Source organism: Lethenteron reissneri, chromosome 19, assembly GCF_015708825.2.
Source record: "Lethenteron reissneri isolate LAM-NWPU_2019-01 chromosome 19, ASM1570882v1, whole genome shotgun sequence".
Lineage (NCBI taxonomy): Eukaryota > Metazoa > Chordata > Hyperoartia > Petromyzontiformes > Petromyzontidae > Lethenteron > Lethenteron reissneri.
The window spans coordinates 3,868,355-3,882,992 of record NC_083797.1 but is presented as its reverse complement, the minus strand read 5'-3'; the positions used below and the strand labels follow the sequence as shown (position 1 = coordinate 3,882,992).

The 14,638-nt window shown below is 46.1% G+C and overlaps 1 protein-coding gene across 3 annotated transcripts in view; it reads right to left on the bottom strand.

Annotated features, from left to right (window-relative positions):
* LOC133344176 (collagen alpha-1(XXII) chain-like) overlaps positions 1-14,638 on the bottom strand; it is a 164,138-nt gene that overhangs the window by 133,024 nt on the left and 16,476 nt on the right. For all 3 annotated transcript variants that reach the window (XM_061554189.1, XM_061554188.1, XM_061554187.1), the window contains 2 exons: positions 11,118-11,183; positions 1,893-2,010 (listed from right to left, as the gene is read on the bottom strand). In XM_061554189.1, coding sequence (XP_061410173.1) covers positions 1,893-2,010; positions 11,118-11,183 — 184 coding nt within the window. The remainder of the gene's footprint in view (positions 1-1,892; positions 2,011-11,117; positions 11,184-14,638) is intronic.

Genomic DNA, 14,638 nt, shown 5'->3' with positions numbered 1-14,638 from the left:
TTTACTCGCAGCAGAAGTGAGCCTGCTTCAAAGTTCACCAAGTTCAGTTGACTCAACTGTAATTCGACTAATGATTGCAACTTTACAATGCATAATGCCTCTAACGCGCATGCTACAATTTACACGGGAAATCATTGCAAGAGCTGTGACAACTCCTCGCAGTTACTCCAGATACAATTTTGCGAAGCGAAGATTCAATGGATCATCGGTATTTATTTCGAACTTTACCTATTGAGTTTACCATTTAATACATATATTACTTAGGAAATAAAAATATGATCACAAAATGGACTTAGTTTGGAACACGGATGACACTTTCATCACGGACCTATATCGCACTATATAGAGGGTGGTCCAATATCCGAGACACAGGGCTATTTCATTTATTTTAATGCTGGCATGAATAAGTAATATTTAGGTTTATATTTTATCCATTACAATTATTAATATATATGCTTCTTCTTCTTCCTTTTTCAGATGATATTTAAAAATGGAATAAAACAGTTAGATTTTTTTATGTGGTCTGAAGAAGACAGCTGTAATCTTAAGAACAAAGTCTCACATTTATTTAAACACAGAATTCACGCATGCTTTATGTTATTGGAATCCAGTTTTAACATTTGTCAAATTAAAGGATTTACTAAAAAGAAATAGAATCACCCTATGTGTCCTGACTTTTTTTTGTGGGCCAGCGAGTTCATCTCATAGTTGCCGCTGTATCGGCGGAAAATCTCGGCAAAGTTGATTGTGCGAACGATGTCAGATTCACGGTGCAGCACGAAGCGCCGTCCGAACGCAGAACGCTTCAGGTACGACACGGCAGAGACACTTTCACCTTCCCTTAGTGAACCACAAACCTGACATTTTTCATTCGTGGTGAACCGTGAACCCGTGTCATCGTACAAAACAGGAACTCACCGAAGTCCCGACGCAGGATAGAGATAGCGCTGGCTTTATCCTGCTTATAATAAAATGGGCTGCGCTTAGCAGTGATCGAAACGGAGGGTGGAAAAAGAATCTCCCCTAATTGTGCACGGGTGCTGAACCGCTAGCTGTGTCGTCACGTAGCCCTGCCACTCTCCCCATTATTCGCTAAATCCACAGGAGGTACGGACGCTATAAATCAAGAGAGAGACTCCCGATGCCATCAAATGGATTACCTAAGTCAACGCACAGTTCTAATGTTTTGTCAGTTACTCTTGAAATGCCATACGAAAGAAAGAGAGAAGAGATATATGAAACTTCAGCGGAGGCGTAACTTTCCTCCCCCCCTCCACTTCCCTGCGTGCTCTATACCCACCGCCACCACATATATGCGTGTATGTTGAACTTCATATTATTGGGTCTTTCGGTGAAGTCACGTAGATATCTTCAAAGAAAATAACCAAAAAATAACAAAAAACAATGACGTTGCGATCGAAACACAGGCTTTGCGATTGAAACGTCGATTAAAACGTCGTAGTTTTTGTTATTTTTTGTTATTTTCTTTGAACCTATCTACGTGACTTTACCGAAAGACCCAGGAATATGAATTCCTGCAGTCACGAAAGCTTTAAGTCAAGATTTAAGTTGAACTTCTTTCGCACTGTACGTAGCCAACCATGCTAATCAGAGGTGTGGGGGAAGGACAACAAACTAAATACAACAGTCAGTTCTCATTAAATTAGTTTGACAATCCAGATGATTGAAAAGTGCATAGCTTCCCAGTGGCGTCCTCATATCGGAAGGAAGAGCGTTCCAGACGGCCAGCAAAAGCGCATCCGAAATCGCGCGGCGATGCGGTGACCACCGTCTTTGTCCGACGGTTTAGGTCCAAAGCCGCCGGCATCGCCACCGCTGCGAGGATAACCGCGAGCGCTCACGGGGAAAAGAAGGAAGTGCGGGCGGCTTACTCGGTCAGCTGGACGAGCGGCACACTCCCGAGGCGCAGCGACGTGTGTCCCTTCGGGCCCCGAGTTTCCTTGAGGGCCGATTGGTCCAGCAGCTCAAACCGCTCCATCAGGTCAAAGCCTGCGTCACAGACAACGACGTCACCACCACCACCGCCGCCGCCACCACCACGGATGACAAGAACGCACAACGACACTGCCCCCTTTGTTCGGGTGATACTATTGAAAAAAAATGTTTTATCAGGTAAGGAACACCGAGCTATGTAGCTCGTTTTCAGAAGCGACGTGGCCCACGGGTGATGATAGCTCAGTGAAAGTGGCCGATCGCGTGGAAATGTATAGCAGCCACATACTCGAAATGCACGTTGATGTTGTTTTTAAATGCGGGGGGGGGGGGGGGAACATGGAAGACCCGAATAAAAATCCACACGAACATGCAAACGCAGGGTCGGGATCGAACCCACGACCTCCTGTATACCAGGGGAGGTAGTTAACATCTCTCAGTCGTGGCACCCCACAAGGGATGCTGTCGTGGTGTAATGGTTGGCACACTGGACTTAATCTGCTGGCGTGACAGTTGAAACAACGGTTACGTTTCATGAATCAACGTGCCCTTGTCCACCCGACAGTACCCATGGGGACACCACAATCGATCTGCAGGTCAAATGTGGTGGGGTAAAGTGTGGGTACTCCCTCCTCTTCCAAAATTGGTTGGCCTGCAGCCAGGGGAGGGCAGGTCAAATACGCTCCAGAGGGCTTCTCTTGAGCTCCATCTAGTGGAGGCCTTTCTACCGGCAAGTGGTATGAGCAAGACATTTTATGACCGCACCTTTAAGCTTTACTCAACATCCCCACGTGAAATGAAATGAAATGCCCCGATGCGGGGTCACGGTTGAACTCAACAATAAATTGTTATCATTTGTCACGTCTCATTTGCATGTTTACTCCGTTTTCCCAATTGCAGCATTAAGCGGAGCATCCGCCCGAAATTGGGCACACGTCACGTACAATCAGTCCTATTCGACGCATCGTCTTTAGCGCAGGGAGTGACGTCACATGCCTATTTGTTTATGCTTCACGAGCGAGTAGGAGAGCATTGTCCTTGGGATAAATGATCATAAAATCCCTACTTAGAAAGTATTCTAATATTGCCGTAAAATAACATGACAATTTGCTAATGTCGATTTCAAGGAAACGGAATTACAAGAACAATCGAGGATGTGTTACACACTGCGACAGCCCAGATTATGCTTCTGTTAAATGTTATGGTCGTCGGATTCTGTGGCTATAATTTAGTTGCCTTGAAACTGACTCGTATTTTTTTATAGCCTTCAAGGCAAATACTCGAAAGCATTCATCAATATGCCAAATTCCCAACACAGAGATGACACTCTTTCAACGTGCACCACCAAATTGGTGCCGCGTAAAATTTCAAAGCATTCAAACGTGTGAAAACACAAGCCTGTTTCAAGTTATAATGGTTATTGTCACAGAGAAATGAAGCATCTCACACTTTGTAAGAACCCATTCATTGTGCTTGAAGTGGGAACTTTGTAAGATACACTGGTGTGTGTGATCTCTCCTTGCATCTGGAGGTTGCCAACTATTACGTGTCTCTATTAGGGCAAGGGGCCAACACAAAAATAACAGCAAATGACATATTTGCCATTCTCTTCTCGTTGTCGTAGGCACAGTGCCATAAATCTTGCAGCCGAAGCAATTCCAACTAGTAGTCCCATTCAAACAAAAAAAACCAGGACCTGGAACGCTTGGTCAATGTCCAACATTCATTCTAGATTTGAAGCTTTCGTGACTGCAAGGATTCATACTCTTAGGTTTTTTCGGTAAAGTCACGTAGGTAAAAATAAATAGTAAAAATAATAGAAATAAAAATGATAAATCACGACGTTTCGGAGGCAACACATGAGTCAACATAAGGAGACTTGTGTTGCCTCCGTAACGTCGTGATTTAAATTTTTTATTTTATATTCTATTATTATTTCTATTATTTTTATTATTTATTTTTACCTACATGACTTTACCGAAAAAACCTAAGAGTATGAAGTCCAAAATTAAATTTACCCTCAATACTCCTAAATAAAGCATGCCTTCATGCTATACACACGACCCAACAAGAAAAAAACATAACCTAACAGTTTGTGGTAGTTTCTATAGCTTTTCTGTGCGCGTTTTCAGGTTGTTCTGCAGGAGTATTTCAGCACACGATGTGCTCCTGCGATTCGCTCCCCGCCTGCCGGGAACTTGTCCAGAAACCGAAGGGAAAGTTTTCGACGGGAGGAGTGCGTAACGCACGAGCCTCAAACACACTTCCGAGAGCTAGCCGGTGCAGTCGTGTAAACCCACGGAGTGATAAGTGACGTTTGGTGCTAATGTTGGATGGAATGGCATTTGCATCTGTGTTCAAGTTGATGGCTCATTTTGGTGGAGAGCAGGCCTGCTCCCGTGCTCCCGACTTGCTGCGAGATGTCTAATTTCGGAGGCATTCCGTGTGTCTTTTTTTTTCCCCTGACGCCTGCGGATTGCGATCCGACTCAAAAATAAAATGGGAGGCGCTCAACGCCACAGGCATTACAGTTTGAGTATCGTATTGAGGCAAAAATAACCGGGGGGGGGGGGGGGTGTGGAGGGCTTTAAATTTACTTTCTGGTGTCTTGTCGAAGTGCACTTCACTCAGCACCTCGTGGTGGCAGCCTTTCGTATCCCCCAATTCCAAGAACCATTTCCCTTCTTCCCCCCCCCCACCTCGCCTCAAAGGACAAATGTGGATCAATGACATTTGCCCTACTGCCCAGTTTCATTCACACTGACATTGGTCCGGTCTGTATTTACAAACATTTGACCACAGACACTCGGGGTGAAATTGTCTGTTGGGTTTTGAGCCCCCAACACTGGATAATATCACCCGTTCGTTTGTTCTCAACCCCCACTCCTCTGCTCAGACTGACGGGTGACCGGACAGTGAGGGGTTGGGATTGCTCAACGTATTGTGGCTGGCCATTGAACAAGGACGGTCGCCGCATCGCGCGCTTTCAGATGCGCTTCTGAGGCCGTCTGGAACGCTCTTCCGTCCAATATTAGGAAGCCACTGGGGCTATGCACTTTTATACCTATATTTAACACGAGTTTCTTCAGAACTTATTTTTGTGTTAAATTTGTCGTCCTTCCCTTCACACCTCCAATTAGCGCGGTTGGCTACGTACGGTGCGAAAGACGTTCAACACACAAACATTAATTATGTTGAACGTCTAATCTGGAGCTCTGCACGACCGCATCGAGAGAGAAAGAAAGCAATGAGATAAAGTGATGGGAGATAAAGTGATGAGACAAAGTTACTTGCTATTATGATAATTGTCACATATTAAAGAGCTTATTGATGTATTTATTTCAGGTTATATATTTTTTTCATAGGCCGATATCATTATCCATGAAAGGTGCTATTCACGACCAACTCCCTCGCGAAGAACGAGGGGATACTGCACTGCACTCCACTTTACACGATCCCCATGACACCTGCTTCATGCTTGGTGGTCACCCATCTCAGGCACGATCCAAGCTCACCCCTGCTTAACTTTCGAGGTCTGATAGGATCAACTGCATTCTGGGCGATTTTGTCATTGCCTCGGTGCACACACACATATATATAGCGTTATTATCGGCACTGAGTGGGACACGGCTGGTTTGCAGTGTTAGGCTGGTGAGCGTGAACTTCTTTGAAGCTCTGTGGTTACGTGCAGTAAAATCCGTAATGGCACACGCTTTTGCCTCTTTCTGTTCAAATCATGCCATGAATGCATAAGAGTGGCAGCGTGCTTTAGCATGAAAATTGGATATATTAGGTAAAAGAAAAATCCGTTTTCGTTTTGTAGCAATAAAATGTAATTAGATTATAAAAAAAACATGTGTGCATTGCATAAATAATATATTTAAAACTCAGGTTTGCAGTGAGATTGATGAATTCAGAACCAAACGGGCAGTTTGAGGCTTTCCAAAGCACGAATCTCTGCAGGCTACACGGCCCGTAGAAGTCGTGCATAGACGCGATTATGGCAGACGATGTGTTTGGGAATTTCGGCACTCGTTGCATTGCAAGACACCTCCCCTCGAACGCAAATGTGGCTCAAACTATCGTCGCTTCATCCCCTTGACTGAGCCCGCCCCCTTCAAATTGGTTACCGAGCGGCGAGACACGAGGGTCAGGAAAGGTCGAATCAAAGCGAGCGCGCGCGCGGCCATTTAGACCGGCGAAGCCACGGTCCGTTTCACCAGAGTTTAAACATTTGGGGGCTTTTCATGGAAAATGGTCAGCCGCTTCATATTTGTGGGTGCTTGCATTTCGTAAAAAAAAAAAAACGAATGCGGCACTCGATATTCCAATTAAAGAAGATGGCAGAGTGTTGTGTGTGTTTTTGTTTCCCCCCTTTCCGATGTGGTTTGGGTCGGTCACAAACAACAAGTGGCAGTGTAAGAATCAGTCACCGAAATTCACTGTGCGCTGTCGGGCAGCGGTCAGGTAATAAAATACATAAAGACGACAGTCTGCGTTGTGTATCTGCACAGCACTTACAAAATGTTGATCGGCGTATCAGCACATTGGCCCCTTCGACTTATGCCAACCAGCAGAATATTTGTGAAACAAGCTTGAAATGGTTTTGACATGCTTGGGCCTCATCAGCAGTCATATGGCTTTATTTAAGGTCACTCACGCAAAGAGGTTTCCTTAATTTTAAAGTGGAGCAAACTACAGCGTTTTAACCAGACCGCTGCTTCTATAACTGCAACTGATATGAACTCCCCTTTGTTTTATTCCGTATATGAACGTATCGGCGATTGATCGGTGGGGGGTTGAAAAAAAAATCTCAATAATTTTATATTTTCTCGCGATTCGCAACCCCGGTCAGAACATTTTGCGGCGTGCGTCAAAATCAGTTTCCGTGGTGTCGAAGCAGTCGGAAGACGAGTGTTCCGTGAGCGTCTGAAAACGAAGTTTCACAGTCTGTTGCCGTATAGCTGCACCCAGCCTGATGACGATTGGCCGGCTCCGTGTTCGAAAGGCAAAGATTTGACTCCTCATGCCCTCGAACTGGTCGGACGGTTCTTTCGATTCAGCGGGAGCCAAATCAACGGTCAATGTTGACCTTTGAATCGCGTCAAACTTGGCGGCAGGGTCAAGTAAAGACTGCTTAACAGATTTGCTGATTCAAGTTTAGATGTTTATGAGGATCGAGTGTGTTACGCTGCACCGGTGCACCGCCGTCGATACGCCGGCCATTCCCGAATCAACTCACGATCCATGCCATATTCCAACTTCGCCAAGAATAGGTTGACGAGCATCACTGCTTGTGTTCATGCCAAGAATATTTTTTGGGGTTTTTAAACAGGTAAATTCATTTGACGGGATGTTTAATGCACATCTCAGCAAATGTGCATACACGTTGCGTGGAGGGGAGAGACAGAGAGGCGATATAACTGCTGACTGGCGCGTTCACAAATCAAGGAGCGCTCTGCAATTACAAACAGTCTGCAAATTGATGGAGGTGTTGATGGTAAATATGGAGGACGACTGCAATCTGCGAGAAATGCGTAGATTATCCCATGTGCTGATTGATGCCTCGTGAATGTGACGGTGGGGGGGCGGATCCATATCTTTGCCTGGCTAATTGTACATTTCTAGGGGAAGATGCGTATCTCTCCCCTGGCAATTGTCAACATTGCATACTTGTCCGCCAACCAAGACAAACAGAAACGCTATACTATATACATCAGGGGCACTCAGCAATTTTAAGCACAACTGAAATATTGTGTATATTCACGTAACATTCGGCTTCTTAATTGTTTGCCTTTGTTGCCTTGTTTGATTATAATTCTAGCATTGGTGGCGCGCCACATGGCAATGAATCCACTCAGATCTGTCAGAGATCATTGCACACCGGTGTGAGAAAAAAACTTTTAGGGAAACAGACAAAGACAAAGATCTCCCGTCTAGCCTTAACAGCGATGTTAGCGAGTAGCACCTGTGAAGGCCGGCACGGCACACAGGGGGTGGGTGGCCAGCAACCACGCCGGGTCACCTTTGTCTCCCCAGTGACGATGTTTACACATCAAACAAGGCTCTCATTTGAAGCTGAGTCGACCTGCCCAGGACCGATTCAAACAATCGTCACTGGTGTTGGCCGTGAGCGGGGAATCGAACTCGGCTCATCGGGTTCGTAGCGCAACGTGCTAACTGTTGCACTGCCGCTCCCCACGTGAATTTTAATCCACCTTTTGGTGTCGTGTCATGAGACACTAAATCCGCTCAGAACTATCGGAGGTCATTGAACACCTGTGTTAGAGAATTGCCTATGGAAACAGAATTCACAAAACCACTGACATTCTTGCCATGGTGGCGAGATATTAACTACCTCGCCTTGTTTCCAGGAGGACATGGGTTCGATCCCGTCGCCCGAGGCCTTTATGTTTGAAGTGTGCATGTTCTACCCGTGGTCGCGTGGATTTTTCTCCGGGTCCACCGGTTCTCCCTTCACATTTATAATCAACATCACGTGCTTCAGAGTATTTGGCCGCTATACATTTCCACACTGTTCAGCCACTTCGTTGAGCCATCATTTGTGATAGCGAGGTCGCTTCTGAAAAATAGCTATTTAGCTCAATGTGCCTGACCTGGTGAAATAAAACATGGGTCATAGTTTAATTGACCTCTTTGAACCCAAAGTTGAGGAGGCACTCTCTCTCGCGTGTCCTCCTGCACGGTCGGCGCCTGCCGGTCAAAATGATAGTTTCATTCCGGGGGCTGAAAACTCTGCCAACTTAATTTGAAAAACCCAATTTTATATGATGATTTAAAAAAATATATGCATGCAGTCATTGACACCACCAGCGGAGGGTAAAATGAAATGAAATGAAAAACTAAAAAATGAAATGAAATGCCTTCATCAGGGAATGATACCTCAATCATTCTCATAATATTTAAAAAAGAGATAACTACTGACCTGAAGAATTACACGCCTATTAGTCTCCTGCCGAGTGTATATAAATTGTTTCACGAAGATGATGGCATACAGATTCATGGCACGTTTCAAGGCTAACCAACCGTGTGGACAATCCGGACGTATTTAGGCAAGGCCTTGCTACTATAGGCCACATGCATATCATCACAGGGCATCTTCTGGGAAAGACTAATTCATATCTCTTGCGATTATAACAACAAAACAAAACTCAGCACTTTCGGCAATAACAATTAATACCAAAAAAGTGTCTAAGTCATGAAATTTCATGCAGTGAAGAAGGATCATTACCTAAAATGCTGCTTGCGTTGAATTTCTTTCTCACCGTACGTAGCCAACCGCATTCATCGGAGGTGCGTTGAGGGTATTTGCCTGCCATGAATGTACGCGCGACAAGCCACTTTGTTGCGCTCTCGTTTGTGGCCAGGTCGCTTCTGAAAATGAGCTCAATGGCTCTCTGGGTTATTACCTGGTAAAATAAAAAATCTTTGTAGTTTTAAAAAAAAAATGTTCGAGAGGTCATCCATCGTAGAGATGGAGGAAGCTAAGCAGGCTTTTTTGGCCTGGTTACTACTACGATGACTATCAAAGCATTCCAGGTGTTGTAAGTTACGGGCTCCGTAATGGCCAAGAGATGGGAGTGTTGAGTGTCGGCCCCTCATCTGCATGGGCTTCCTCTGGTCACTGCAGACTCCTTCCATATCACGGCAACCACTCACGAATGGTATTGGCCAAAACTCCCAATGCAGCAGGAACAAAGTATATTCAAAACTCCATGAGGTTGCCCAAGGTCAGGGGTCGGCAACCTACGGCTCCGGAGCCGCATGCGGCTCTTTACGGGCTGCTTCTTGACGATATGTACAGTATGTACTCAGATGCATTGCGGCTCTTGAAATACTGAATTTTGTATCGAATTGGAAAGAAATGGCTCTTCTTGTTATTTTGGTTGCCGACCCCTGCCCTAGGTAAATAACTGGCACGTGTTATTAAGTCGACCCATGACACGACCAGCACTGTGCTCATCACCATTATCAGCCTTGGTCAATCCACTGCTGGATGAAAGCCCTTGGCAAGCTGCTGCCACCCCTCCCACACCTGCACACGTGCTCCTTGCGCTACATAAGTGGACTGGCGTAACTTTTTTTCGGAAAGAAAAAAAATAAAGTACGGCGAACAGGTGTGGATCTGAGCATACCTTCAATAAGTGTCTCCTCTCGAATGTTATACTGCATCTCATGAGTGTAGTTATGCATTCAATAAACATTTCATTTCACATTGACAGGCTGCAAGGATATTATCTGTGAAAATAAAGAACAGGCAGCGTGACCTTGGCTCCCGTGTCAGGGCTAACACGAAAATGAAGGTTGCATATTTTTACCAATCCTCCTGTCGCACTGCAATTTCATGAATCCTCCACGTTTGTGTGAGCTGAGAATTTTGATAGGGAAATATTTAAGAGGAATGAAGGTTTTTTTTTTTTAAATAAGTTTTGGCACATTCTGCCAAAAACACATTTTCCCTAAACGCAGTCAACATATTTTTTTCTCACAATCATCTTCCACGAGTGCAGCTAAGACCATCGATTTGCCGGGGTTCGAAATCAAATAAAAAGGACGCCTCGTTTTGATAAGAGCGAGTTCATTCTCCAGAGAATTTAAAATATAGATCGTAACCTCAAACGTTATCCTCTGCAGGTCAACAAATTAATACACTCCTTCGTACGTTTACAAATTGCACGTATATATATTTTTTTATTCGGGCAGTTCCCACAGAAACATTCGCTCTGGTACACTTCGTTGGCAGAAGCAACACAGGCACGCGTGACTGTACGGTTGCTACGATAGAGTTTAATAAACGCGCGCGTACGCACACACACGTACACACGCGCGCACACAGACACACACGAGTGCGTGCTATGTAGCCAGCAATGTTGGGATGGGGACACAAATCGTGACGGGTGTCCTAGGGCCACAAATCTGGACGAAAAAAAAGCCCTGCAAACGTTTTTTGTTGTTGTCTTAGCCCTGATGATGGTTTGCAAACGGCTCATAATTTCCATTGGGCAATGTGAGACGTCGCGTCTGCTGTACTCACCACAAGCTGTTCGGTCCGTAACATTCACAGAGCCGTCATCAGTCATTGAATGTGCACGGCATGGCCGAGTTTCCCTCTTGAAAACTGAAATGGGTTGAACACAACTTACCTGGGACTTGTGTAAACTCTCCCGGCTCCTTCTTCTTTTCTATTTGCAGGTTCGGGCAGATGACGGCTGTTGGAAAGAAATCGCAATGAGCGTGGGCATTAGCACACACATTACATTCACATCGCCGTCGAAATCCTTCTTCGACTGGAGTTAGAGCATTAATCACTTGTTTATTTTGAAATGCCAAAATTCCATGGAGGTCTAGTTCAGACTATTGGAAAAACACAACTAAACATATAAACACACTTATTCAGTGCGCCGAGTCGATTAGAGTCTACCTAATGGGCACATAGGAGGGGTACATAATGACTTATCCCGCGTGTGCGGTCAGAAGTTTAGAATGCGGGTTGAAGTGTGGCACATGTTTGGGCGCTACGTGTCCCGAATGCAGAGGTCACCGTTTCGACCTCCCGGCAGAGGTCGCAAACGGGTTTTGATTCCTTACCCGTACCCGTACCCGGCCGCACCAGGGTCGCAAATGGGTACCCGTACCCGGCCGGGTACGGGTAGCTGGGTATCGGGTAGGGTACGGGTATCGGGTACCTGATTGCGACCTCTGCCTCCCGGCAGTCGAAAAAATGGTTCAGGTTGTCCACCCGTCAATGTGTAAATGCACCGCACCGCAGCAGATCACCTGCGGCGGGGTGAAAGTGTGGGTGCTCCCATAGCTTCCAAGACATCGAGCCAGCGTGGAAGAGTAGGCTAAGATACCCGCCAGAGGGGTGAGTATTTTCGCTCGAGCGGAGGCTCCTCCGATTAGCACGGCGTGAAAGAAGTTATACGTGCGTATGTACTTCAGTGCCGGATTATCCTAGTAGCAAAAGTAGCTACATATGCTACGGGCCCCCGAACTTTCAAGGGCCCCGCACTAAATGCTTTTAAGATATCTATTACGGTTCAGTGAGTCTGCACTTGCTCAATTACTATAGTACTATACTGCCTTCAACTATTATGAACAACTGGGTGTTTAAGGTTTAACGATTTGTCGTATCATCTGGCTGTATAGCAAATGCAAAAATCCAATAACTTTACTACGCAAGTAAAAAATTTGCGTTTCAATATTTATGTGTTTTTTTTTATTGTATTTAGGGCCCCTTTATAACATATGCTACAGGCCTCGCACTAGCTTCATCCGGGCACTCACATAAATACGATAAATTTTAGGGCTGCACCCTCACTTTTGACTTTTTAAGTTCCCGTGTCAGAGGCTGACCGTCGGGAATCCATCTGTCATTCCGGAGCCGGGTTGCCTCTGTTGGTCACAGTGGCTTCACACCAGCGCCACATGCCACCACCGCGTTGCTCTTTCGTACAACTTTTTTTCTTGGTTCAGGGTGGGCGGGCGGGCGGGAAGGGGTGTTCTTTTTTGTGGGGCTAACTTCAGAATTAAATAAATAAAAACTCCAGTCGTTTGTACGTAGGTCATGACCCCTGTAACACCCTTGAGCCCACCAGCCTGCTGCAGAACTGAACACACGTCAAGGCACCCGGGATAATCTCCACTGACAGGCCAAGAGAGAGAGAGTGAGAGGCTTGCTGTCCTCACAGCAGCAGTGGCAGTGGCAGACACTTTCACGCGAGAAATCTGGCCACAGATTGCATCGCCCGGCAATGTTTTGGCTGCTTTCGTCGAGCTTTAACAAATATTTCCTTGGCTTGTCGCCACCACCACCACCACCGTAACCCCCCATCCTCCCCGATCGCAGCAGCCTCGTGAAAATTTTAAGAAGGGAAACTCCAAAGTGCCGCAGACAATTTCGTTACGCTGAAAATGCTCCCCCTCCATCCACCCTTGCTGCAGGAGAGGGTTCCTTTTGTTTTAAAGTAAAAAAGAAAAATCGTGCCACTACGTTAGGGTACGCGTCCCAGCTTGGCCCAGTTTTACTCCCTCACGACGGACGGACGTGTAACAAATAACGCAATTGCAATAACGGGTGACATTAAGCCGAGACAAGAAACACAGAGGTCACTCGCAAAATGTAAAGCCTCGCTGGAGGCTACGTCTGCTGCCACATTTTACTGCCTCAACCCCAGAGCCTGTGTTGTTTTTTCTTTCAGTGAATTCACATGATGGAATTGAATACCATCACCCAGGCCACCTTTATGACCCTGTTTTAACCCTCTGGCGAGGGAGGGGGGGAATAATAGGCGTAACCCCATAATGCTCAAAGACTGGAGCTCTGTAAATTCCAGTTTGACCTCTACGTATTGATTATATCTGCTATACATACCACACAGGAGCCCAGAGATAATGCAAAAAATGAAAATAGCAGCCTTGGCAACGTCCCACTGAGATAAATTACGGTAAGTCAAGTGCAGATAAACTGTGTTGAACACCGCCATCGCGATAGAGAGCTTCCAGGACCACCAATAATTACCCGAACGAAAAAACCCCACTGACTTTGTATTTTAGAGTGGCAGACTAAATGCAGCACGTACATACCTCGTGTCACTTGCGGCATCAACCCATGAAAAGTGGAAATGCACGTTACAGTTCATATCCATATATTTGATAAATTATTAAACGTTTCGTTAAATGTTTTGTATAATTTACAGCCCGTCGTAAATCCACATTGGGTGAGGGCTTCGCCACGCCGTGTGTTTGGTCGTGTGAGTTGTTTGGCCATACTTCACCGCGCTGGTCAGCGCGGGTTAGTGAAGGAGGAGGCCATGCCATGACACGTGTAGATATCTCTCACCACTCGATGATAGCTGTGCTCGGAAGACGAACCCGAGTCTGGTTTTGTAGCACGGTGTGCTCACCACTACGCCACTTTTCTACCTCTTACACATTCCTGCGGAGGGAGCTGGTAGGAACGTTGGGTTGCTCGGTCAATGGCCAGGGTCAACGGCGGCGTGGTGTATTCCGCAAATATGCCCGACTGTGAGGGCGGGCACAAGCCGGCGTGAGTCGGTTAAACGTTGAGTTTTATAAGGGCACCACGGGGTGACCAGCCCCTCCCCACCCAGCCCCACCGCTCCCACCCCCTACCTAGCCCCACCCTCCCCACCCAGCCCCTCCCTACCCTCCTCACCCAGCCCCTCCCCACCCATCCCTCCCCACGTAGCCCCACCCTCCCCACCCAGCCCCTCCCCACCCACCCAGCCCCTCCCTCCCTACTCAGCCCCTCCCTGCACGACGGACGGACACAATAATCCCCTGTGGGCTGTAACCAGGAGGTTCCAAACCAGTAAAACGCTTTTTGTATAATAATCTTTTTTGATCACATGTGAAGAGCGAGCACACGTGGAAGTGGAGATCGGGACAGGAATGAGTGAACAAAGAGGAGCAGGAAGGCGAAAACCACATTTCTGCAGTGTGAACATTTCTCGGAAGAATGATCTTTTTTTCTCTTGAATAAATATTGACTTTCTATAAAATTCCAGGAAGTTTCATCACCGAGAAACAAATACGTGTCTTCAATGTCAACGTTTATGAGAAATGGATTCACTCTCCCCACTCTTTTTATTTTTACATATGCGACTGGACGTCTGTAAAAAGTAAAGGATCTTCTTGGTTC